This window comes from Micromys minutus (assembly GCF_963924665.1).
Source record: "Micromys minutus genome assembly, chromosome: 10".
NCBI classification, from domain to species: Eukaryota; Metazoa; Chordata; class Mammalia; order Rodentia; family Muridae; genus Micromys; species Micromys minutus.
Window position 1 is genome coordinate 2,831,459 of NC_137979.1, and position 27,427 is coordinate 2,858,885.

Here is a 27,427-nt window from a genome sequence, read left to right on the forward strand (position 1 = left end):
TCAAATGGTTAATAGAGCAAGACAAAAAGAGGAAAGAAAATGGAGAAGAAGGTTGTCCGGCAAAGACCCTTGTAGGGCATGTTGGTGTGAAGAACCTCAAGTCCTGGGCCAGCATCACCCGAGGAGCCATTATTCTCTCCAGCCTTCTTCAGAGTTGTGACCAGGAAGTTGTAAACAAAGTCAAAGCTGGACTGAAAACCCTGATTCCTACCTTGGGAAAAAAACAAAGGCACCAGCAGAGGCGTCCAGACTCTGCTTGAGAAGCCGACTGCACAGGTGTGCAGGATGAGAGAGCTAGAATCCGCTTCCCATGGGTAGCCACTTTGACAGGCATCACTGTGACCGGTGTTGTCTGACTTACGGCTTCAACAAACCAGAAGACAAGCAGTTGTGCATGATTGAATAAAAAGAAGGAACTGATGGTTTTTGTAAAAAAGGGAATTATGTGACTTAAGTCAGTACACAAAGTATCCTCATGGCCCATTGCAAAGTGAAAATGATGGCTGTTGTAGAAATATATATATATATTGACATATGTATGGTTTTATAGGAAGTTTTATAAATTTATTTTTATTTCATTCACACATCATCATACCTGGAGGTTTTAAGACTCCATGAAATATGGTATAACTTGAAGTTCTTGGACTTAAAAAAATAAAATAAAAGCAATGATTGTTGGGACTAGCGCCCCCTTGTGGGGAGACACGGAGTGTTGGTGCTGGCGAGATGAAAGCCTAAATTGTGTTCTGAGCTGTAGATACTCCACAGAGGCTCAATGAACTGAGAATGAGCCAGCTCCGTCCTGTTTGAGCCTGTTGGTCACAAGGTACGTTTTTGCAGAACCTTTACCTTGATTTCTATTGCTAGGTCAGTTCTGGGTCCTCGAAGCTCTTCCTGTGCCCTGAATACACTGACCGAACTCAGTCCTCCTGCCTGTCCCAGGAACTTAGCTCACCATTGCTATTAACTTTTATACTCCGTCCCAGGGAGCTGTGGGACAGCAGCCCTGCTTATTAAAGCTGAGATAACAAGTAACTCCAACTTTCTCTGAGGCTCCCTGGGAAAGATATGCCCCACAGTGACCAATTAGTGTAGCGAAATGGGTGTCTGGGGAGAAGAGATGGGTACCAGAGGAGCGAAGGAGCTGAACTTCCTCTGAACTTTGAGAATTTCTGGGTGAATCACTCTGCCAATGATGCCTTCCTGGTGTCTGACTCTTCCCTAACATGTTATTAATTCAAGTAAAGAAAGAATATGACACTCCACACTGTTGGGAAACCGGGAAGGGCAGAATCCAAAATAACAGGCAGCAGCCTTCCAGGGGGCACCAGCTGGCGGAGGGGTTCTTGGATGTTTGTACTATCGATAACAATGACATGGTAATGATCCCTAGATGAATAAACATAATTAGTAAATATACAGTGAAGGTCCTTGGCCTGACTACCAGTTGCCTCTCATCCATTCATCAGTAAACAACACCTAACACCAAAGAACCTTGTGTTAAAATTCAGTTTTATCTCAGATCCTCAAAAGCTTTTAATATAAGAATGACTTATTAAAAAATAAAGCTGCAGCTCTGTGTGGTTTTCCCCTACTAACCCATGTGCAAGCAACCTTAAAAACCCATGTGCAAGCAACCTTAAAAACCCGTGTATAAGCAACCTTAAAAACCCATGTATAAGCAACCTTAAAAACCTATGTGCAAGCAACCTTAAAAACCTGTGTGCGAGCAACCTTAAAGCATCCTGTTTGGCTGCCTCCCCTCTAACTGAAGCTACGCTGTGATGTCCCTACTCTGCCCATCACTGCTATCCTTCTGAAGGTTTGCAAACTCAACCAAATCTCTAAAATATTTTATTCGTTCCTTGAAAATTTCCCACACTGTACTTTGATGTCCACCTCCTCCTCAGTCTCCTCCCAAACCCACACCTAGCTTGTGTCCTCAATTTTTTTTTAATTCATTAGTGTTGCCTAAATATTCTTAGGCTGTGGTCATCCAGTGCGGTATGTTAGATCTACAAGGGGTATAGTGTATGAAGTGTGTATGTAGGGACACAACACAACACCACACTCACACAGGCATACATAACACACATACATACATATACACACACAACACACACACTCTCACATGCACACACACACAGAGTTTCTTCCACCCTGTGACCCTCTTTACCTTACTTGTCCATTTTCTGTATTTCTATCTTTTTATAGTTGTAATATTGTTCGTGTTTAACTTTTCATTATTTACGGTTACTTTGGGGGTGGCACCCACATGCAGAATGGCACATATGGGGGGGTCAGAAAATAACTTACAAGAGTCAGTTCTCTTCTCCCACTATGTGGGCCCCAGGGATTGTCCCAAAGGAACTAGTCAGCCAACAACCGTGTCTTTTTGTCTTGTTTTGTGACCCACTGATTGTGTGTGACCAGGTTTGGAATTTTCCACAGAATCCCGATGGGACCACTGCTGAATGCACAGCTTTTGTTTCCAAGATTTTATTAAAAATCTCAGTGTTTCCCCTAGCAATGGGCAGAGACACCTTAGTGGTGATGGTCTTTTTTTTAATTCAACTTATTTTTTTATTATTTATTCACTTTACATCCTGCTCACTGGGTCCCTCCTGGTTACTTCCTCTCACAATCCTTCCTCCATCCCCTCCCCTTCTCCTCTGAGAGGCCGGGCCTCCCCTGTGTGTCCCCCTCAGCCTGGCACTTCAAGTCATTGGGAGGCTAAGCGCTTCCTGTCCCACTGAGTCCAGACAAGGCAGCCCAGCTAGAAGAACACATCCCACAGACAGGCAACAGTTTTTGGCATAGCCCCCGTTCCAATTGCTCAGGACACACGTGAAGGTCACACATCTGCTACATATGAATGGAGAGGCCTTGGTCCAGCCTGTGCATATTCTTTGGCTGGTGGTGGTGGTGATATTCTTATGTTAGTCAGGGGCAGAGCAGATGACAGTCAGTCCTTTGTTCATCCAGCTTGATGCCTGGTTTGGTGGCCAAAGCGATATTATGACTAAGACACAAAAAACTCAACTCAAATCAAATCCAGGCGGGAGGAGTGTGGGAGGAGAAAGACCGACAGAGAACTGTGTTCAGCCTAGCCGTGCAAGCACAGACCTGCCTTCTGCCCCATGTGTAGACCAGCCATAGAGAACGGCCCTGCCCACCACCACCCAGCACAGCATGAGAGGAGGCAGACAGAGACCCGCACTCCACCATGCCGCACGCAGACCCGCCCTTCTGTGCAGGGCCATAGACACCTGCTCACTGGAGGATGTCAGCCAAGGGCCCACTAGATGCACAGCCAACCGGAAGCAGGAGCCACCACAGTGTGGGAGCATGTGGAGGTCACATGGGAGAGAAGCGGAGCAGCTTGGGCATTATGGAGAGAGATGAATCTGGAGACTCGAGGGTGGAGAGGAGCAGCCTGTTGTGAGTGGCCAGCCCTGCCACCTGGGGACATGGGGAAGTCTCAGCCAGAGCTGCCACTGTGGGCCACGCCTAGATCCACAGCTATGGAGCAGAAGGGGTCAGTGACTCATATTACCACTAGAGAACAAGGCGAGTCCCTGGTCAGGGCTTCTGCTGAGGATCACATGGATGACCAGGGACCGTGCAGAACTGGCCCCGCCCCTAGTCTGGAGCTGGAATTAGAAGAGCAGGCCCTGGCGCAGGCAGCACAGGGGAGCTGGGGGATATCGGTGAGCTGGTCCTGATGCTCTCCTGCTGTGGGGTGAGACTGGTACTGAGGTCATGCCCCATCCCTTGACACCTCTGGCAGTCAGGAAAGTTGCCAACCAGGTCATGAACACAGGAGATCAGGCCCTGCACCTCACCTGAACAGCACAAGAGAACTGGCTCTGGAGGTGGGCACTCAGGTGAGCTGGCCCCAAGGCCATAAGAGCAGGAGAGCTGACCCTGCCTCCTGCTTGGCAGCATTGGGTGGCTTAGCCAGAGCAGTGTAGAGAGCTTGCTCTGGTGGTACAGATAAGGAAGACCGGACACACTGACCAGCACAGACCACTTGGCCCAGATCCAGGGCTCTGAGCTGACCCGTCCCAGCATCTATATCATTAGTAAATGGTTGGGAACCATGCAAAGGCCAGTCCTGCCGTTCCAAAGCTGCAGGTCTCGATGCCTCAGAGCAACAATAGGATAACTGGGAGGCATCCCAGTAAGGATCCAGTATTGATGGTGTCAGAGAAGCCAAAGATCTTGAACCAGAACAATGACTCATCACAATGAACATTTGCAAGTGAAGCTGGAATGAGATCTGATGCCCTCTTTTGGTGTGTCTGAAGACAGCTACAGTGTATTCATATAAAATAAAATAATTCTTTAAAAAAAAACAAACAAATCAAATAAATGTAAAAGACAAAAGATGTAAAAAATATATAGAAAAATGCACTAGGGAATAATGGATTTGTAATTCATCCTGAATTGCCGATCTGAGTACCCAGGAGTCAGAGATGAGAGCTCGTGATGCTGCTCAAAGAGAGTCAGCTTGCTCTAACATGGAGATAGTTGCTTTGGTGGCTAGAGACAGGGTGTACAATGCTTAGCTTTAATTGTCAGCTTGACAGAGCCCAGCATCATCTGGGAAGAGGCTCTCAGTTTGTCTGGACCTGGTTGACCTTAGGCATCTCTTGATTGCCTTAAGATGAGAAGACTTGTCCACTACAGGTGGCACCACTCCCTAGGTTTGGGTCTTGTGGTTTATAATGGTAAGCATGAAACTGAGCACAGCAAACTTGTACGCACTTATTCTCTCTGCTCTCGACTGGAAAGGTGACCAGCTGCTTCAAGTTCCTACCTTAACTTTCCTGCAGTGGTGGACTTGTATCCCAAATAAACCCTTTCCTCCTTAACTTGCTTTTCATCAAGTTTTCATCAGAGGATTTTAGCAGGAGAAGTATAAGTAGGACAGGGTGGTTCCAAGAAGAAAAAGTAACCTTTACCAAGGTTCTAAATAGAAAAGGGTACAACTGCAGTCCCAAGGACTGAAGGGGTAAAGAATATCCTAAGTCAGAATCCTCAGAAACAAATGACCATCCTCAAGATAAACAAGAGACATTGGTAAGACTTCCTATGCTTCTAGGGGGGTGTGTGGGTCACAGCTGTGGTCAAGAAAAGGGACATAATATTAAGAGAGTACATGTATCACAAACACTAGTACAAATCAGAAACTGCAACAAGAATACTGGGTAACAATTTTATTTAAGGATCAAAATGGCTCTAACATAGAATGTGATATTACACCACATTTACAGAATACAAAAACCAGATGCTTGGAATTGAAGATCAGCATTAAGTTCTCAGTGACGTGTGGCTATCTGAAAGTCATTTAATTATGCCAGGCCTTGGCACCATCTGTAAAAAACACAGATGAGAGTAAGTATGTGAAGAGAAATAAGGGGATTAATAACTACAGTGTTTGATATCGTAGAGGCCATATAAAGATTAATCTAGACTAGCAGTTCTCAACCTGTGGGCAACAACCCCTTTGGGGATCAAATGACCCTTTTGTAGGGGTCACCTAAGACCATCAGGAATATCGGATATTTACACTACAATTCCTAACAATAGAAAAACTACAGTTATGAAGTAGCAGTGAAAATAATGTTATGGCTGGGAGTTCAACACATTAAAGGGTGAGGGCATCAGAAAGGTTGAGAACCATTGAACTAGACCGCCTTGGTTTGTGTTTGCGTGTGTTTCTTGAGGACAGACAACTTATTTTTTTTCATCAAGCACTGTGTGTGTGTGTGTGTGTGTGTGTGTAAATGGGGCAGAAGTACCATCTCCACTAGCAGTAACCACTCTGACTCTTCTCATCTAGAGGAAAGTCAACCTGAAATGTCCCTTTTAGGTTCCAGGATCCACTGTGTTAGAACAACATCCTCTAATCACCCAACTTTGCCTTGTAGTACAAAGTGGGTGAGATTAGAATATTCTCTCTGGGTCTACCACAGTTTCCATAAGCCAGAAGAGTTCCTTGGGCTAACTGAAGAACAAAGCTGGAGTAAACTACTAGCAAAGGTCAAGCGGGAAGGTACTTGGGGGACAGAAACCCGTTTCTTTAAACTCAGACAAAACAAACTGGGACTTAGGGAGAACCGAGGAAAATGGCCCACAGAGGCAGGCATTGGAGCGTAGTATGGGGACCAGGCTTAGGGCTCTGAATCTTCCTGATGCTCTCCCTCCTCTGAGTGACAGGAAAGGTGCTGAAGGAGGTTGCTGCGGCAGACACAGCTGAGTCACTGTCTACACAGCCTTCCACTTACCCTTCGGGGTCTTGTTGATCCACTGCACTGTAGTTTTCTTCTCTATGTCAAGTTGTCTACAATGATACCGCAACATAATTCTTGGAATTGGGGCAGAATCAGTGGAAGACCTCGCCTAGGAGGCAGCAACAGGGGGATCTTACGTCTCACAGGCTTTGGAATATCAGGTGTGGGAAGGCCATTCCAAAGGGGTTCTTGCTGAACTTGAGGAGTATCTGGGGTAGTTTCCTGCTCAGCTTCCCTGTGTCTCTTTTTCTTTTTTCTCCGACTACCTGAAGAGTTACGTTCGCAGCTTTTGTTCCTGCATTTCTTAGCAAGCACCTGCAACTGGGACGAACCCCAGTCTGGAAGTGGCGCAGTATTTACATAGGCACCTTTGGCAGCCCCTCCAGTAGCACGGGCAGCAGCGGCTTTTGAAGCACTTTGGATAGCACCTTCAGCAGCGACTCTTGGAGCACCCGGGATAGCATGGGCAGCAGCACCTTTTGGAGAACTTTGGGTAGCACGTGCAGCAGCACCTCTTAAAGCACCTTGGGTAGCACGTGAATCGGTACCTGCAGAATCCCCTGAAGCATCACCTGGGGCAGCACCTGCAGTTGCCCCTAATGCAGCGTCTGGGGCAGGACCTGCAGCAACACCAGAAGCAGCACCTAGAATAATGCCTGCAGAAGTGCCTGAAGCAGCACCAGAAACAGCACCTTGGGTATCAAGTGCAGTAGCATCTGTGGCAGCCCCTGAACCATCACTAGAAGCAGCTCTTAGGACAGCACCTGTGGGAGCACATGCAGCACCCCCTGTGGCAGCCCCTGAAGCATCACCTGTGGCAGCACATGCAGCAGCACCTGGAACAGCACCTGGAACAGCACCTGGAACAGCACCTGGAGCAGCACCTCGAGTACCACGTGCAGCAGCACCTGGAACAGCACCTCGAGTACCACGTGCAGCAGCGCCTTTGGAAGCACCTTGGGCTTCTGAAGGAGCATGAGGCGCAGCCTTTCCGGTAGCACGTACACAGATTCTCTCTGGTGGCTGCTGTGCTAGAGAGGAACTGTAGGAGCTGGAAATGGCGTTTCGTTTGTATGAGTTCTTGAGAGCGATCTGGTATTCCTTCACAGAGCTCTTCGCTGAGTTCTTGGAACAGGTCTCTCTAACCAGAGGACCTGGCTTGGGTACAAAAGAAGAGAGCACACCGTTGACAAGCAGACGTGTAAAAGCTGACGAGGCACTCACACTGCGATCGGAGTCCTTTCCCTGATCACAAGGCCTCGCGATGGCTGGGGAGCCTTCCCCCTGATTGGCAAATCCTTTTCCACCTTCTCCCAAGATAGTGAGATCTTTTTTTTTCTTGATTTGAACTTGACTGCTTTCTCGAGGAGCACTAATCTGTGTCTCCTTCCTAGATTGAGGTAAGAGGTGGCTAGTAAGAAAAGACCATAGAATCAAGACCGGCTGCCCCAAAACAAAACGGAATGCGTTTCTGCCCTTACTAGAGAGCACATTCAGGATCACCGAGCTTCGGGACATCCTGAAACTAGAAAGTGCCGGCACTGACTTGTGCTGACTACCTAAGGATATGGAGGAAAACTTCTTTGCCGGATATTGTTGCGTGTGGACAACCACGTCGCACTCGGGGTGCTGCTGAGGATGCCCTAAAGCTGCACTGTCTTCAAAAGGCAGACTATCAGCCATGTTCAGACACCCATCCGCAGGATTAACCCGGAGAGACGGGGAAACACAGTGGGCCGGTAGTGAGGGCCTCTTCTGCGGGTCCCTAGTGCGCACAGTCGGGGGCGGAGGGCGAGCCCGGCCCAGGTATCCACCCATCCGGACCGCTCTGCGCAACTGGAGACTTCAAATGGAGTCAGCAATTCAGAGACGCTTCCCTAGCGTCGACGGAGCCCACAGCAAGGCACGCAGTGTGGGGTGGGTCGCCTATGACGCAGCACTGGAACCTGTGAGCGAAGAATGGGCACAAGAGCAACGGCCACGCGGGGAAAGGGCACGCACCAGAACCTTCTGCTGTGCTGCGACACTAGGATCAACTGCTCACTTATCTAGAGGCCGGTAGACAGCCCCGCCCCCCATTGTTGGAACCTTGCCACTCTGAGGTCCCCCTAGCCAGAGAACTATGGGGCTCAGTGACTCTGAGCTCAACAACATCCCCTGGAGACTGCACATACTTTCTCTGGGATAGTGGAGCAGCTGCTCGGAACTAGAGCTCACCTGCGCCATCCAGACCAGAGTGAGTTAGCAAGGCTGGAGCGAGCTCTGGGTGTCTGGTAGAAGTGGGCAGAAAAGGAGGAAAGTCTAAGTGGGCACTGCCATACCTTCCCATCAATCAACAGAAGACTGTGCTTCATGAAATGTTCAAAACGAGTTTTATCACTTAAAGTTCAAGGCTAGGGCTGGAGAGGTGGCTCAGCGGTTAGGAGCACTGACTGCTCTTCCAGAGGTCCTGAGTTCAATTCCCAGCAAACACATGGTGTCTCACAACCATCTGTAATGACATCTGATGCCCTTTTCTGGTGTGTCTGAAGACAGATACAGTGTACTTACATATACTGAATAAATAAATCTTTTTAAAAACTAAAGTTCAAGGCTAAACAACTTCTACATCAAAATCCGGTTGTTCAGAAGAGCATACATGGTCTACACCTAGGCCTCCCCCGCCCCGTGGATCAGATGTGCAGGTGGATCTTCATGCGGGTCCCGAAGACCTGGAGTGGGGACTGTCCCAAAAGCTGCTGCCTGTTCTTAGGATATGATCTTCCAGCTGGGCTGCCTTGTCTGGCCTTAGAGGGAGTCGTAAAACGTGGTGTGCCAGGGTGGGGGGGATACACAGGGAGGGGACGGGGAAGGATTGTGGGAAGGGGTGACCAGAAGGGGGCAGTGAGCAGGATGTAAAGTGAATAAATAAATTTTTGAAAAATAGCTGGCTGTTGATAGCTCACATGAATCTTAAAAAGCATTGTGCTAGATCAATGAACATCCACAAAGCTATGTGCTTACCTCAAGACTCTGTCTATATGACTTTTTTATTTTGAGATGAGCTCTTAGGGATGGAGAGTAAACCAGTGGTTCCCAGGGTTTAGAGCTGGAGGGAGGACTGAACACAGAACACAGCATGATGGTAACGGGGATAGAGACCATCATATTTGCTGATCCCAGCTGGTGCAACCATCTACACATGACGACTTTTATGATACTCACACAAACCTTTGCTAGAGATGACTTTTAAAGTAACACTTTCTTTTTTAAGATTTACTTTTTATTATTTCATCTATGTGGGTATGCTGTAGCTGTCTTCAGACACACCAGAAGAGGGCATCAGGTCTCATTACAGATGGTTGTGAGCCACCATGTCGTTGCTTGGAATTGAACTCAGGACCTCTGGAAGAGCAGCCAGTGCTCTTAACCCCTGAGCCATCTCTTCAACCCTATTTAACACTTTCTTAACCTTTATTAACCATGACTTGGTAACAAGCACTTAGAACCAGTATTTTTCTTTTAAAAGGTGAGACAGACTCTCTCTTTTATGTAGCTCTGTCTGTCCTGAAACTCACTCAGTCGGGCCTCCCATCTCATGCATTCACCTGTCTCTGCCCTCCCCCAGTGCTGAGATTAAAGGTGTGCACCTCCATACACAACTTAATAAAAATACTTTGTTTTTCAAGACAGAGTTTCTCCGTGCAGCTCCAGCTGTCCTGGAACTCACTCTGTAGACCAGGCTGGCCTCAAATTTAGAGATCCTCCTGCCTCAGTCTCCCAAGTGCTAAGATTACAGTCATGTGCCACCACTGCCTGGCGAAGAATACTTTTTAAAGGCATTACTTTTCTTTGGGGCCTGCAAGGTAACTAAGGCAGGATGAATGGAAACCTGGCATCCGCCTTTATTCTGTATCTTTATTCCGTATGTCCCCCTCAGTTGCCTGCTCACTCTGCACACAAACATGCTCATGACGCCAGGAATGTCTGTCTAAAAGGCCAAAGTCTAAAACGTCTGAAAAACCTCACCTCTCTTTATGTCTGGAGGCAAAAAAGATAAGAACTAGATTATCTTCCTACCCGATTTTACAATGTCCTGCTCAAGACACTCAAAAGTCATTGTCCTAAACCTTCAGATCCCTTAGATTCCAGAAATGGTAAATATACAAATATACACAGGCACACATGCATTCGTGAGCGCACACACACACACACACACACACACACACACACCATGAGTCACCCTATTTTGTATACTTGATGCTTAAAGATGCTATTTAATGTAGATGCCCAGATAGATAGTACTGAAAAGTAAGACACACTATGATATAACAGTTCATCACCGGGTCATGAGGCCGTCTGAAGCTTTAATCATCGTTAATGCCCAGGGGGAAGACTCGGCAGGAAGATCCGTGAAGCTGTGCATGGGAATGAGCCAGGTGGGCTAATGTGAAAGCCTTGTTCTCTCACATGCTTTAAACAGGCCATGACAAGGTGTGTCCCAGAGTTAAGGTCAGTCTTCCTACTTCAAATGAGCCAGGTGATGCCTGAATTATGCAGTGTCCTGTCCCATTGACCTTAATCACAGAACTTTGCAACACCAAGAGCCTTTCTAAAGAATCTGCTTCTGTAGTCCAGACATAACCTTCTTTACCTCCATTATGGAAAAGGAACCCACTTTTCCCAGGGTAATGTGGATCAATCATTTCTCCTAACACTGGTATTCCTTTCTTCGCTGGTAGCCAGGGAGAAGAAATACTTCCTGTATCCTCAGGAAGGAGTGACCCCCTGGAAGGAGGTGCTCCCCCATCTGGAACCAAAATTTCTAGGCTAGTAGAACATAAGGCCACAAGAACAGGAAGCAAAAGTTTCCCTAGTGGAACCATTCATGTATAATATTAATAAATATGTATTACATGGTATATTAGTTCAATATTTTAATTTAAATATATTTTATCATATTCTTCCCCTTCCCCAAATTTATCCAGTTCCTCTCCTTCTCCTTACCCAATGTTAAGTGCTTTGTCAAAAACAAAAAACAAAAATCCAATAGAACAAAATGCCCAAAACTTAGAAAATGCATCACCGAAAAAGAGGGAAACTAACCAAATTAGAACACACGCACACACAAAATAAAAATGAGCTATTCCTGAACATGAGACCTGTCCTAGAGTGGTTGATCTACCCAGTGTCATTATATTGGAGAAAACTGATTTTCCATCTCCCAGATGACATAAATAACAGTTCTGTTGTTAACCTTTACCCTAGTGACTAGGGTTTCATTCATTCATTCATTCATTCCATTTTAAGAACATAACAAAATAAAATAAAAACAAAAGCTATCACATCAAAGACAGGCCAACAGAAGAAAAAGAGCCCAAGAGAGGGTTCAAGAGTCAGAGAGCCACTTGTTCACATGCTCAAGAGTCACATAAAAACTCTAAACTGGAAGCCATAATATCGGCTCAGAGGCCCCCCACACAGCAGCAACGTGTCTGCTATAGGTATCGCACCAGGATCCGAAGAACCCCGGAGGATCTCGGGAACCGTGCCGAAGCCACACAGCGAAGCAGGGACAGCCTTCATCCAGACCCAGCAGCGCCCTGCAGCCATGGCTGACATCTTCCTGGAACACATGCACCGCTGGCATCACCTGTACCACTGGCCCTGCTGCCCGCTCTGTGGAGATGCTGAAGGAGATGATTAAGTCTGGAATGAATGTGCTCGGCTGAATTTGTCTCATGGAACCCATGAGTCCCGTGCAGGCACCATCAAGAATGTCCGTGCAGCCACAGAGAGCTTTGCCTCAAACCCCATCCTCTACCGTCCCATTGTGGTGGCTCTGGACACGAAGGGGCCTGAGGTCCAGACTGCACTCATCAAGGGCGGCGGCACTGCAGAGGTGGAGCTGAAGAAGGGAGCCGCTCTGAAGATCACCCTGGACAGCGCCCACATGGAGAAGTGTGACGAGAACATCCTGTGGCTGGGCAGCCAGATCTACGCGGACGATGGGCTCATCTCCCTGCATGTGCAGGAGAAAGGTGCTGACTACCTGGTGACAGGGGTGGAGAATGGTGGCCCCCTGGGCATCAAGAAGGGCGTGAACCCGCCCGGAGCTGCGGTGGACGTCCCCTCCGCGTCAGAAAAGGACATCCAGGACCTGAAGTCTGGGGTGGAGCGGGATGTGGGCATGGTGTCTGTATCTTTCATCCTCAAGTCAGCTGATGTGCACGAAGTTAGGAAGGTCCTGAAAGAGAAGGGCAAGAACACCAAGACCATCAGCAAAATCGAGAACCATGAAGGTGTCCCCGGGTTTGATGAGATTTTAGAGGCGAGTGATGGGATCATGGTGGCTCGTAGTCACCTGGACATTGAGATTTTGCAGAGAAGGACTTCCTGGCTCAGAAGATGATGATTGGGCGATGCAACTGAGCTGGGAAGCCTGTCATCTGTGCCACACAGATGCTGGAGAGCATGATCGAGAAGCCACGCCCCCACCCGTGCTGAAGGCGGCGATGTGGCCAAGGCAGAGATGGAGCAGACGCACCATGCTGTCCGGAGAAAACAGCCAAGGGGACTACCCTCTGGAGGCAGCAACTGATTGCCTGAGAGGCGGAGGCCGCCATCCACCACCTGCAGTTATTTGAGGAACTCCGCAGCCTGGCGCCCATTACCAGCGACCCCACAGGAGCTGCTGCCGTGGGCGCGCCGTGGAGGCCTCCTTCAAGTGCTGCAGTGGGGCCTTTATCGTGCTCACCAAGTCTGGCAGGAGTGCTCACCAAGTGGCCAGGTACGGTTCTTGGGCTCCTGTCCTTGCTGTGATGTGCAATCCCCAGCCTGCTCGCCAGGCCCATTGTACTGCGGCCTCTTCCCTGTGCTGTGTAAGAACGCGGTACAGGATGCCTGGGCTGAGGATGTTGGCCTTCGTGTAAACTTGGCCATAAATGCTGGCAAGGCCCGAGGCTTCTTCAAGAAGGGAGATGTGGTCATTGTGCTGATCGGGTGGAGCCAGGTCTCTGGCTTCACCAACACCATGTGTGTAGTGCCTGTACCTTGTTGACCCTCTGGAGTCCCTCTTCTAGCGCTTGTCCCTTCCCCTTCCCTATCCTATCCACTAGGCCAGCAACGCTTGTAGTTCTCACTCTGGCCATGGTGTGGCGCTGGTGGGCTGAAGAACCAGGGAAAATTAATAATGCCTTGGAATAGAGCCCAGGTATTTTTCATGGCCCTACCTGAGCCAGAAGAACACAGGACTGGAAACCCTCTGACTATCACAGAAGGGTAGCAGCATCTCTGTGTACTTGGCCTCCGTAGAAAGTTTTCCAGAGAATTCCCAGCCCTAGCCTGGAGTCAGCTGAGGGCGTGGGGCCCAGGGTTCCCGTGACGTGACTTTTGGCCCTGGCGCCTCCACTCTCCACCTTGTCTTCTGCAGCGTCTCTGGCCTGCTGTTCGTGCCACTTCAGTCTCTGGGAATTCATAAAAGCTGTGCTCGTGCTGATTTGGAGGGCCTTGTTTTCTTGGTGTTCTTACCCTCTGGAGTTCCCTGAGCTCTGAGGAAGGGATTTGATGGAAACGTTCCATTTAGGGCTGAGTGTCTCAAGGACTCTGTGTGTAATGCCAGGCTGTGGGTCTCTGTATTTGTCCCCATCTGCTACAGAAGGAACACTCTGATGACGCCGAGCAAGGCACTGATCAATGAGTACAGCAGAGTATCATTAGAGGTCATTTGATCACTACACTTTTTTCTTCTTTTTAAGACCAGTATCATTTTCCCTTAGGTCCCTGTATTATCTAATCTCACGCTTAGTTACCCAAGTAGTATCCGAAATGGGTTTCATCTTGAGAAGGGGGCCTCTAGTCAGATCCGGTATTGGTTGGCCACTCCCACAGGCTCTGTGCCACCACTGCCCTAGCATACCTTTCAGAGGTACACCATTAGAAAGGAGAACCATTCCCTTCTAATGTGGTGGTTTGAGTGAGAACTCCCTCCAACAAGCTTGTATGTTTGAATGCTAGTCACCAGTTAGTGGAACTGTTTGGGCAGAATTTGGAGATGTGGCCTTGTGTCACTAGGAATGGGCTTTGAGGTTTTTAAAAGCCCACGCCAGGTCTTCTCTCTCTCTCTCTATCTATCTATCTATCTATCTATCTATCTATCTATCTCTATCTCTCCCTCCCTCCCTCCCTCTCTCTCTCTCCCTCTCTCCATCTCTCTCCTTCTCTCTCTCCGTCCCTCCCTCTCCCTCCCTCTCTCTCTCCCTCCCTCCCTCCCTCCCTCTCTCTCCTTCTCTCCCTCCCTCCCTTTCTCCCTCCCTCTCTCTCTCCCTCCCTCCCTCCCTCCCTCTCTCTCCTTCCTCTTTTCTCTCTCTCCCTCCCTCCCTCTCTCTTTTTCTCTCTCTCCCTCCCTCTCTCTCCTTCCCTCTTTCTCTCTCCCTCTCTCCCTCTCTCTCCTTCTCTCCCTCCCTCCCTCTCTCTCTCCCTCCCTCCCTCCCTCCCTCTCTCTCCTTCTCTCCCTCCCTCCCTCTCTCCCTCCCTCTCTCTCTCCCTCCCTCCCTCCCTCCCTCTCTCTCCTTCCTCTTCTCTCTCTCTCTCCCTCCCTCCCTCTCTCTTCTTCTCTCTCTCTCCCTCCCTCTCCCCCTCCCCCTCTCTCTCTGCCTACAACTTATAGCTCAGGTATAAGCTTCAGCACCCCAGCCCCCACTGCCACATTCCTTGGCATGATGATCACAGACTGATCCACTAAAACTGTAAACCCAGGCCATTTTCTCTAAGTTTCTTTGGTCACCGTGCCTCCTCACAACAAGAGAAAAGTAACTAATTCACTACCTGAGGTCTAGCTAACCCTAGATAGACTAGCTCTCTAGCCAAACCCCAGAGAGAATAAACAATTCACTCAAGAGAAAAAACATGGACTCCGTCCTTAGCACCAGGGTAGAAAATAAGAGTAAATATAAACCAACCGATCCTGCACCCACCTCCCTCATCCATCCCTCAAACCACTATTACCCTGACTTAAGCACTCCAGCACCATCTATCAGACAAGTAGAAATAGCCTAGTATCCAAGAGCCTACCTACAATCATTCAAACTGGCCTATCCCAAGACTGTTTATTGTGTCTCATTCCTCCCTATGGAGACAAAAACCATAGTAACGAACAGCTTTATTTAATACAAATGCTTTATTTAACAGGTGTAGGATATCCCATTGGCTAGGTGGTAGAGACCCAGGACACAGCAGCAAGGTGACTGCAAGCTCCAAGCTTCTCTTTCTGACTCCAATAGGGTGAGCACAACACCCTCTCTCTCCAGTGGGGCCTTTGATGTGTCAGATGATGGAGCGGCTGGTGTCATCCATAAATTCCACGTGTGCCTGTGTGACCTGTCCCTGTGAACCAGTCCTGCCCAGCAAGATGTGCTGCAGGAGACTCAGACCCATGATGGCCACGATCAGGTAGAGTGCTGATGAATATTGCTGACTAGCCCTGCCTGGAGGTTACCCTTGCACGCCCCCCCCCCACTCCCCAAGCTCCATGTTCCCCTCCTTGGATCTGTGAGTGACCGTCTTTGACTTCCGATGACAGCCACCATGAATGATAAAACTTATATTTAAACCGGCACACGGTTTACTTTGAATCACCGAGACACCTCAAGCGAGAAGAAAGAGACATGGCTTACTGTGGCAGATGTTTTGTCCCAGACCCACATGCTTTATGGTGGCTCAGTATCGGCACAAAGACAGGTGAGTAAACCTTGGACTAGGCTAAAGAACCCAGAGACAGGTTTAGCTCATAGACAACTTTAAAACACACCTTGCAATGATATTGATATGTGATCCTTCCGTTATATGATCCATCCCCCAAGAGATGCTCAAAGCTGGGAAGCACTGGTGCCATGAACACCTCCAAACCATAAGCCCTGGAGCCCTGCTCTAAGGGCAACTGTGCTGGTTCATACTTCGCTTTCTTCGTAGACATTCTGAGTACATGGTAGTGGTTTAGTGGATTATTCCGTTGCTGCAATAAGACACCATGACCAAACACAACTCAGGGAAGAAAGAATTTATGTTGGCTCACAGCTCCATAGTCACGGGGTAAGCATGGCAGAAACCAGCAAGACAGGAAGGTGAGAGATCTCATCTTCACCACAAACAAGAAACAGAGTGAATTAGAAATAGGGCCACACTATGTGCTCTCAAAACCTGCCTCCAAGGACATACTTCCTCCAGGAAGGCTCTACCACCTAAAATGTCCTCTAAGCAGCGTCCACAATGGGGACATGAGCCTTGAGGGACATGCCACACGTGGCCAGTTGATTCAACAAAAGCAAGAACCTCCTGCTTGTTCATATCTGTATCCTGAGAGCCTGCCACGTAGCAGGCTGGACATGATTGACAGCTGAGTGGAGAAGCGAGTGCATATGCTACAGATGCTCAGCATAGAGGCTGGGAGCATCTGACAAGTGTGAATGCCTCACTGGGCCTGCGTGCATCCCAGTACAGATGGAAGGGAGGGGGGAAGGGAGGGATGGGGAAGGAAGGGGGAAGGAGGGAGGGGGGGAAGGAGGGAGGAGAGGGAGGAGGAGGGAGGGAGGGGGAAGGGAGGGGGAAGGGAGGGATGGCGAAGGGAGGGGGAGGGAGGGAGGGGGAAGGGAGGGGGAAGGAGGGAGGGGGAGGGAGGGGGAAGGGAGGGGGAAGGGAGGGGGAAGGAGGGAGGGGGGAAGAGGGGGGAGGAAGTGGGAGGGAGGGGAGAGGGGGAAGGAGGGAGGAGGGGGAAGGAGGGAGGAGAGGGAGGGGGAGGGAGGGAGGAGGGGGAAAGAGGAAGGAGAGGAATGGGGAAGGAGGGGGAGGGAGGGGGAGGGAGGGAGGGGGAAGGGAGGGGGAAGGAGGGAGGGGGAGGGAGGGAGGAGGGGGAAAGAGGAAGGAGAGGTATGGGGAAGGAGGGGGAGGGAGGGGGAGGAAGGAAGAGAGGGAAAGAGAGGGAGGGGTTGGTGTTTGAATCTCACAGGTGTCCGAATAGCTTGTTTGCTCATTAATCAGCTCCACTGTCCCAGTGCCCTGCTGTCTGGAAAGGACCAATAATGAATGCTAAATACTGTTAGTAAAGCCTCCCTACATGCAGTGTGGAAACATAACATGAATCACTCCACTGTCTCAGAAAAATAAATTGGGGGAGTAATTTTAAAGATGGCCCATGGTGCCCCATGACCAAACATGGCTACATGGTGGCACCATGGAAGCTGGCAACACATTGCTGCCATCATTGCTTAGTGTCCCAAGCCAGACCCTTACAAACCAGCACCTCGGCCTTGGATATGAGTATTCTCAGTCTGTGAATGTCCTGCTTTAAAGATTTTGTCACTGAGATCGTTCTTCACTAGGGTCCAGAGCTAAGAGATACTGGAAAGTTGAAATGTGAGAGTCTGTGAGGTAGAAGACACATCATTGGATAAGCAAGGCCAACAGCCGACGGGCACCAAGGACAGACATGTGGCCAGGCATGACAGCGCAGGTCTGTGATCCCAGCACTTGGAGAGCTGAGATGAGAGGATTTCTGTGAATTTGGGGCCAAATTAGACTACATAGGGGGCTTCATGCCAGTCTAGATTACAGGGCAGGACCCTGTCTCAAAAAGAAAAAAAAAGCATATACGCACACAGATATAAGGCTTTCTTTACATACAAGTACGGGGGGGGGGGGGAGGGAGGGAGGGAGGGGAAGAGGAAGGGAGGGAGATATAGAAGACAGACAGGAGAAGGAGAGAGGCTAGTCTTGATGTCTATTCTGACATCTTTAGAAATATATTACTTCAAATAAAGTAGAGCCTCTTTAAATTCTCTCAGAGCCCCGTGGAAGGAAGCAAGGCCCATTTCCCACCCTCCTTTTAGATATTTAAAGATGGAGTATTGTCTTCCTATGAAACTATGACAGCCCAATGACAGGTGAAGGGACTCTGGCCAGGCCAAGCATAGTAATACATGGCCCCGGCAGGCCTTTCCCTTCTCCCCCATTCCCTCTGCCTTGCTAAAAAAACTCTTAGGTTGCATTCCTAAAGCTAACCACCAAGGTCTAGTCCCTTAATTGGCCACTTCCTCCTGAGGCTGATGACCAAGGCTCAGCTCTCAAAGTATTTGAAGCCCAGCAATGAAAAGCACCTTTTGGCTCGCCTAATTAACCTGCCCAATCACAGCTAAACACTGAGTTCTAACCCAGGGCTTCCCACTTACCTCCATAAGCCCCCATTTTCCTATGTGGCACATTGGTCTCCTCTCTATCCACAAGCGTTCCTTTGTTCCTACCAGAACAAATAAATGTCCATTCCCTTTCCTTTTCCCTTCTCCCACATCCTCTGTCTCCTGTCTTTGTTTCTGCTTTCTGTCCCTCTGGAGCAAATGAATCTCCTTTGCGCTGAGAACTTGGTCTGGGGGGTCCTGAGCCAACACTTAGGCTCCGTACAACAAATAAACCTCCACACTGCGTAGTCGACGAACATGAGCAGGCTGGTGGCAGAGCTCTCCCTTCTTCGTGGGCTCCTGCATGCCCACCGGTCCCCCTCCCTTCTTTCCTCTAGTTGTAGTTTGAATTTATCCTTTAAATTTTTACATATTGAGGGGCTGGGGATGCACATCAGTTAGTAGAGCGTGCGTGAAGCCCTAGCTAGATGCCATCCCAGCATTAAGTCAGACATGGTGTCTCATACCTGAAATATCAGCACCTGAGAGGTGAGGTTGGAAGAATAGTAAATTCAAGGCTAAATAGTGAGTTCAAGTCCATCCTGACTACATGAGACCCTGTCTCATATGTATGTGTGTATGTATGTGTATGTGTGTATGTACATATATGTGTGTGTATATATACATATGTGTGTATATATTACATATAATTTAATTCCCAGATTAATGTGATAATGTTAAGTGTGGGAGCATTAGACGACATCTTCAAGGTGGGGACTCTGCCCGGGTCTGGTATCTCTAGCAGACCAGACGCACAAACCAGCACACTTACTCTTTGGTATCACAGGATGGTCCCCTGTACCGTGATATAAAATAGCAGAAAACCTCTTACCAAGCTCCTGGCCTTCCTAGGCAAATAAACTTCTCTTCTTAATAAAGCACCCAGGCTTGGGGACGTGGATAGTAATAGAAAATACACCAAAAGATGCCTCTCCCTCCTTCACCATAATTGACTTACACTGAGCACTGCCACCTGCCTTTCTCACGGGTATCTCATGTCACCAGCACATAAAGGTCTAACCCTGTTGCCTGGCTCTCCAGCATCCCACTCTGGATGGCCGTGTTGACTCCCTCTCTGTTGCTGTAATAAATTCCCCAACGGAAAGCAACTCTTCGTCCAGCCTGCCATTCTAGGTTAAAGTTCATCGTCACAGGAAGTCGAGGCAACTGGAACTTAAAACAGCTAATGGTATCCACAGTCAAAAGCAGAGAGAAATGAGTGTGTGCAAGCTTGTTACTCAGCTAGACCCAGGCAATGGCGCTCCGCTTTCAGGCTTCATCTTCCCACGCGAGTTACAGCAATCAAGACAATCCCTCACAGACATGCTCACTGGTCAGCCTAATCCAGGCAATCCTCATTGTCAACTTGACGGTGAGGACTAACCGTTGCAGGGGTTCTATTACAACATTCAGACAAGTCCTGTTTTAGGGGCTTCTCTCACACCCAGGTGTGGAGGGTTTGATATCCACACACTACAACTCACAGGCACAGGATTACATATCTTTTATTCATAACTGACTGAGATTACAACCAAGAACCACTCTCCCGATGTTTCAGCCATTTATAGGTTAAGTCTGGACCTCCCTTGCTGGCCCCAGCTCCCTTTGGTAAGTGCTCGGTCTTCCAAATGCCACCCCTACCTCCATCCCATGTGAGTGTTATAAAAGCTACACAAAGTTCCTCCTCCAACCTCAACAGTACCCCCACAGCCTGAGCTCTCCTTCCTTTTCACCACTGGTATGTGCCTGGCTGATTGGAGCTCTGCTCTGCTGAAGCCTCCCATGATGACTGTGGCTCCTCCAAGCCATTTCTGCTGGGAATACTGTGGGAACTGGTCCAGGGACTTCTCCTCAGCCTTCCTAACTTGTACTGTGCAGAGCCCTCTCTGCCGAGCTGTTTCTGAGTCCGTCACTCTGATCATCTCTCTGAGCCCATTCCACAGGCTAGCTGGTCCGGTAATCTTTTCTACAAAGTCCACATTATTCCTGGCAGCTCCCTCAGGAGTAAGGTGCTGCCTCCGTACTTTGGGGTATCCTCCCATGAGTACTCCTGGTCTGAGTCTTCATGAGCCAGAGCACTGGGGATTCCCAGTCTCTTTGAGATGTAAGCCTAATCTGACTCCCACTCAGGTCTTGCCTCATTCCTTCCTCCTGCCTGCCTGTGACATACACAACTTTCAGTGGAGAGGCAGGGAAGGCGGGAGCTGTGGGGTCGTGTCTTCTTCCTTCCCTACCTACTTTTGTGGCTTCATTTTATAAACCCTGTGGTTTAGTTCTTTCAAGCTTGGCTTTTCCCAAAGTTCAAACCAAAACCATATAGCACCCCCTAGCAAGCTCTAATCAAAATGCTTCTAGCACTTAGGATATTTACTTTTTTTTTCCCCCTGTGTTCTAAAACATTCGATTTGATGTTCTTGGCTGGATAATTTCTTCTTAGAGACCAACATCCTCCTTCCAAATTTCCAACATACTGTCATAGGTGTTTGTCTTCCATGCTGGCTGCTGAGTTGCAAGGGTGACATACTTTAATATTTCTTCTATGAGTTTCTTGTGCTTGATTTCATCTTTTCTTGTTTTGGTATTGTGACCAAAGGAAAAATACTGTATTCTGTATACATCCTAAACCCTAGATGTATAGATTTGTGCAAGTCTACACTATGATATCTGAACAAGTCACCTGACAGCATGCTGCTCCGAACACCCTTCATCATTAAGTGGTGCATCCCTACATGAGAATTTACAACAGAGCCAAAAGCCAGTAGAGATTGGACAGAAGAATCTAGAAGGCATCTCAAAGCAGAGCACACACCAATATCTAGCATGTTGTTAATACAAATTAAAGCAAAATGAGATGATACTGACCTTGACCAAAATACACTTTCCTTTCTGCCATGAACAACTGAAAAGCAAGCCTTTCTACATGTTGGGTAACAATCCAAGTAAGGCCTATAAATACTTCAACTTTCTGCATAAGGGTGCTATCTAGATCATGAAGATAAAACCTATGCAAAGTTATGGTCCAGAACATAACAAATCAATGAATTGAACTTCATCAAAGCCAAAAAGCAAACAACAAAACAAACAAAACCCTTCTGCTGTGCATCATGCGTTTTTATTTATATCTGAGAGAGGCTGCTCCGTGGTTAAGAGCACTGGCTGCTCCTCTAGAAGACACAAGTTCAGTATTTCCAGCACTTACATGGCAGCTCAAAACTGTCTAACTCTAGTCCCAGGGCATCTAACACCTGGCCTCCCCTGCTCCTTGTGCAGATGGTGCCCAGATACACAGAGGCAGATGTTCATTTAAAAGTGTAAGATTTACTTATTTTCATCTTACATGAATATGGCTTTGGTTAAGTATGTGTGCATATATTTTCATCACAGTATGCAGTGCCAAGAAGGCCAGAAGATGGTGTTAGATCTCCTGGGACTGGAGTGACAGATGAGCTGATGTGTATGCTGACCACTGAACCCCGATCCTCTGCAAGAGCAGCAAGTGCTCTTAACCAGTGAGTCATGACTCCGGCTCCCAAAAAAAAAGATACTCTTAAGAGACTGGCAGGACCAAGTGCAGATAACATTTACAAGTCATAGTTCTAATAAATTGTATTTCTGTATATAAATATCTGATGAGCTCTAAAGTATCACTAACAGGAACAACCCCTTTTAAAAACAGCAAATGTTTTCAAATAAAAGTAGAAAATAATTAGGAATGTCCATATATAGTTATCTTTGCAACTACACAAGAATATTAACTATCTGGGCCAAGTCTAACTGTTCAAGAGTTTGACACAGAAAAGTATAAAAGGTCCCCAATGGAGGAGTTTGAGAAAGGACTGAAGGACCTGAAGGGGTTTCCAACCTCACAGAACAACAATACCAACCAACCAGAACTCCTAGGGACTAAACCACCATCCAAACAGTGCACATGGACGGACCCATGGCTCCAGCTGTACATGTAACAGAGGATGGCCTTGTTGGGCATCAATGGAAGGAAAAGCCCTTGGTTCTGCCACGTCTCAATGCCCCAGTGTAGGGGTATAAGGGTGGGGAGGTGGGAGGCGGTGGGATAGGTTGTTTCTGAAGGGGACCACTGAGAAAGGGAATAACATTTGAAATGTAAATTTAAAGATTATCTAATAAAAAGAGAAAACTATGAAAAGTAACTGGGAGAACTTTAAGTCTTAAAATGGAGCAATATTCAATGTTTTGGGGTTGAAAGGAAATCACCTTTTCCAAAGTACTGATAGGCTAATTACTCAAGCCAGAGTCCTAGGATGTCAAAAGTATCTAGAAACTGATAGAAAAAAGTCTGAAATGTAAATGAGATGTAACTTGTAGAGAACAGCAGTCACTTTTGAAGAGTAAGTTAAAAGAATTATATACTTCCAGGTGGGACACAAAGGTTCAACACGGGAGATCAGCAAAACTGGATAATGATACAAAGCCCAAAAAGCAGTCCTGTTCCAAACAGAAGCTTCATTTACAGCCACAGAAAGAAATACATTATCTCTTCGCTGATGATTATGGGGAAAAGGAAGGTAAGCTGGACTCGTCTCTCTACCATTATAGGTGGCTGGGGTCTAAACGTAAAAGAAAAACTGGAAATCTGCCAATGGCAAAGGTAGCAGATGTCTCTGTGGTATCTAGGTAGGAAAATATTTCTTTGGATGAATATAAATGACACTGGCCAAAAAGAAAGTGACTCACTCTTTGAAATTAATACCATCATTCCCTCCCCAGTCCAGAGATACTATTAAGAGAGTGGGGGTGGGGCATGGCCTGCACCTGTCTCAGCTACTCTACTCAGGGGGCTGAGGTAGAAGGAATGTTTGAGCCCCAGAGTTTGAGGCAAGCCTAGGCAACAGAACAAGATTCTGTCTCAAAAAGATAGAATGAGTGGGGGAGAGGATTTGTTACCTCAGTGGCCAAGTGTATTTCCCAAAGATGGCTTCCACAATACCTCCCACCCTATACTTTTTGCTTTGCCCTACCAAATGATGTAGGGTTAACTTCCTGTGTGGCTCTATTTATTCAGGGGCATGTAGTTTACTTTGGAGAAGCCATTGTTTAGATTGTTGTTGTGGGAAGGCTCTGGGTGGATATACCAGCTGACAGCCTCAGCTGATCTCCTCCGTGATCCCTGAAGCCTTCCCACCAGTGGTACCTTCAGACTACTGACAGCAACCCTTAAGAAGTCCAGCCAAAAGTGACACAGAGATGCCTCTCAGAAGAAGAATAAAGTAAGGGCTGCCATTTCACAGATGGGTGGTAGATGTACTTTTAACCCAGCACTAGGGGCAGAGGGAGGCAGATCTCTAATTGTGAGGCTAGCCTGGTCTAAAAAGCTAGTTCGAGGACAACCAGGGCTACACAAAGACACCCTGTCTCAAAAAACCAAGGAAAAAAAAGAGTTGTCACTTTATGCCTCGAATTTTGCAGCAAATTGTTGCACAACCACAGCAAACGGGGCTGACCAAGGACTTACATACAGAATTTATTTTAAACAAGGAAGGAAGGAAGAACATGAAGGACAGGAAGGAAGGATGGGGAAAAGGAAGGAAGAAGCTCCTTGCAGATTGATTTGAAAAAAATTAAATAAAATAAAACAGGCACTAGAGCAAAAGACCTGAAGTCCAAATGGCCAGTTATAAAAAATGCTCAGCACAGCCATTAGAAGGGCCAAGTTCAGAAATCCACGTGACAGCGCATGCTGGCGAGGGTGTGGAGCAGGATGTGGAGCAGGGGGCTCTCCCCATTGCCGGTGGGAGTGCAAACTTGTACAACCACTTTGGAAATCAGTCAAATCAGTTTCTCAGAAAACTTGGAATAGTTCTATCTCAAGACCCTCCTGGGTATATACCCAAAAATATGCCCCACTATATACCACAGGGACAGTTGCCCAACTATGTTCATAATAGCTTTATTCATAATACCCAGGAACAGGAAACAACCCAAATGTCCCTCAACTTTAGATAGATAAAATCTACACAATGGAATACTATTCAGCTATAAAATCAAAGACATCATCAATTTTGCAGGCAAATATATGAAACTTGAGAATATCATGCTGGGTGAGATAACCCAGAGAGAGAAAGACATATATGGTATGTACTCACTTTTAAGCGGACATTGGCTAAAAAGTGCATGCTACAAGTCCACAGACCCAAAGAAACTGGGTCATAAGGAGGTCCCAAGGGAAGATGCACAAATGTCACTAGAAAGGGAAAACTAGCCATCGGAGGTGAATGGAGAGAAGGAGCTGGGTAGGAGAGGAGGAGAGGAGAGGAACGGGAATGTTGATCAGGTGTGGAGAGAGGGATAGTCCAAGAGGGGTGGTCCAAGAGGTCTGGGGGTGAGAATAGAAATCGGCAGAGGGAGGGCATCTCTGGTGACAAGCTGGAGGACAGGAAGGCAAGAAGATACAGAGAGTCTATGGGGTGACCCTAGCTGAAATTCCTACCAGAGGGGGAGTATAGAGACTGAAGTGGCTGCCTCCAGTAGCCAGACTTCCAGAGGAGGGAGGGGGACATGAGTCTACCCACAAAACCTTCAACCCAAAATTCGTTTTGCCTATAAGAAGTACAGAAATAAAAAATGGGGCAGAGACTGAGGGAACAGCCAACCAGTGACTGCCTATGTGAGAGAATGAACCCTGGGCATTAGTAACGATGCTCTGCGGTGCTTACAGACAGGAGCATAACTGTCTCCTGAGAGCCTTCATCCAGCATGGGATGGAGGGAGATGCAGACACCCACAGCCAAACGTCAGGTGTAACCTGGAGTCTCACGGAAGAGTTGGGGGATAGAAATGAGCAAGCCGGAGAGATCAAGAACATCACAAGAAGATCCACAGAGTCAAAGAACCATGGGAGCTCACAGATCATGGACCCAACCAGGGAGCACGCAGGAGCTCCCCCTACACATTTGTGGCAAATGTGCAACTTGGTCTTCATGTGGCTCCCTTAACAAGTGAATCGGGGTCAGTCTCAGTCTCTGTTATCTGCCATTGGATCCCCCTTTACCTTGCCTGGACTGCCTGGTTGGGCCTCAGTGGGAGAGGTTGTGCCTAGTCCTGCTGGAACTAGATGTCCCAGGGTGGGTGGTACCCAAGATGGGGGGAGGATTCTCTGAGGGGAAGAGGCGAAGACAATGAGGGGGTGTTAGAAGAATAGGACTGGGAAGAGGGGAAGGGGCTGTTATCGGGATGCAAAGTGAACTAAAAATATATATATATATATTTATATATGCTTATCCTCAGTGGCAGTTAGGGGAAAACCAATTAATGCCATAATGTGATTTTAGTACAAGCTTAAAAAACAAACTTGTCAGCGCTGTCTACCGATGTTAAGACACCCATACCTGTTCTGTGCTTGAGAGAGTTGGTGACTTTTTTTTAAACGGTCACCATCATCAACAGTCTGGCCGTGACTTTTGGAAAGGATGAGCCTGGGCTGGTAGGTGGGGATCGTGGGAACAGTGGGAACAGAGTACATAAAAGCAGAAAAAGTTGAAATCGTCATTATTATTTGGGATATATTTTGAAATCGGAAAATTCTAGCAAAAGAACCACAAAAAGAAAGGAAATCTGTGCAAGAGTGTTTGCCAAAACAGAAAGTGAAGTGTCACCTGATAAAAAAGACTTATGAATGAGCTCAGAGCAAAAGTATTTGGTGGGGAAGCTAAAGGGAAAGCCTGTCCCTTCATGGTCGTAGAAACTGGAGGCTGTTACCCAGGTGCCGGCTCCATTCACACTATGGGGAGAGGCTTCTGCAGGGTGCTCGCTAAGACTTAACGTACAGCTGTTTATATTCGATGCCACTTTGCTTATTGATGGAAGGAAAATGCAGAAAACGCTTCTACCCGGATTTGTTCATTTCCCCGTGCCACAACGCCACACGGGGGACGGAGCAGTCACCTGCGCTCCTCGCCCGCCCCGCAGTGGCACTGGAGTTTGTGCTTGTTGGCGGCTGCTTTAGAACTGAGCGCCCTTGACGTACGCAAAGTGGGCGCTCGCTCTACCGGGGCTGAATTCTCCAGGAGCAGGCTGGAAGGGGCAGAAAGGGGCGAGGGGCGGGCTGAGGCTACGGTGACCCTCCTCCCCGGAGCCCCGCCCCGGGCCGCCTCGGCTCCGCCCCCGAGCCGCTGACCGGTCCGCGCCCCGCCGGCGCCTCGGCGCGCGCTCTCACTCCCAGCCCAGAGCTGCGGCCGCGCAGGTCCCACCCGCGCCCAGGGGCCGGAGATGCAGCCGGGCGCTGCGCTGAACCTGCGCCTGTGGCTCTGCCTCGGACTCCTCCAAGGTGAGCGCCCGGGCCACAGCCCAACCCCCGCCCCGCTTAACCGCCCGGGGTCCGCTACGCACTAGAAGCCAGTGGTGAGACTGCACCGACGGGGCGGGCAGAGGGACGGGGCAGTTTTGGAACCTGGGAACCTGGGTACGCGGACGCTCACTGGAGCCAAGGAAGTCGGGGAAGCCGGGGGTGGGGTGGGGGCTAGGGACCCGGACCGCGGGGAGCAGGAAAGACCGGGCGGGGACTGCAGCCGGGTCACCAACAGGGTGGTGAATAGGTCCCAGTCTTAAGTCTACGGTCCGGTGTGAAAAGCATCCTTAGCCTGGATCCTCCAGGTCCTTACTCAGTCCCCAGGGAGTTCAGAACTCACCGCCTCTGGGTCCCGATCCTCCAGCGTGAATCATTTCCCCCATTGATCACGCCTGACCCCGCACTTGGGTGCGCACTTCCCTACGCCTTGCGTCTGCACTAGAGATCGGTACCCCGAGGTCCCCCAGAGGGCGCTCCGGACGGGCGTCTGCCTTCTCCTGGGCTGGGACTGAGGACTTGGGACACCCCACCCCGCACCCCACTGCAGGAACCCGAAACTAATGCGGTCCCAAGTGATCCTAGAAGCAAGTTGAAACCTAAGC

At 48.5% G+C, this 27,427-nt stretch overlaps 2 protein-coding genes and 1 pseudogene across 4 annotated transcripts in view; 2 read left to right on the forward strand and 1 right to left on the reverse strand.

Annotated features, from left to right (window-relative positions):
* Positions 1–8: 8 nt before the first annotated feature.
* LOC308426274 (uncharacterized protein) lies at positions 9–8,117 on the reverse strand (the record flags this gene model as incomplete). Its single annotated transcript, XM_080924014.1, has 4 exons — positions 9–211; positions 6,294–6,408; positions 6,668–6,786; positions 6,848–8,117. The coding sequence occupies 4 exons, from the start codon at positions 8,115–8,117 to the stop codon at positions 9–11; spliced, it is 1,707 nt and encodes a 568-aa protein (XP_080780140.1).
* Positions 8,118–8,227: 110 nt separating this feature from the next.
* LOC308426275 (pyruvate kinase PKM-like) lies at positions 8,228–13,338 on the forward strand (annotated as a pseudogene). The gene is made up of 2 exons: positions 8,228–8,247; positions 11,748–13,338. The product of its transcript is annotated as a pyruvate kinase PKM-like (transcript).
* A 13,358-nt stretch (positions 13,339–26,696) lies between these two features.
* Positions 26,697–27,427, forward strand: part of FLT4 (fms related receptor tyrosine kinase 4) — a 40,529-nt gene continuing 39,798 nt past the window's right edge. For both annotated transcript variants that reach the window (XM_080922203.1, XM_080922204.1), the window contains exon 1: positions 26,697–26,804. In XM_080922203.1, the coding sequence (XP_080778329.1) occupies positions 26,747–26,804 (58 nt within the window). In that variant the 5' untranslated portion in view covers positions 26,697–26,746. The remainder of the gene's footprint in view (positions 26,805–27,427) is intronic.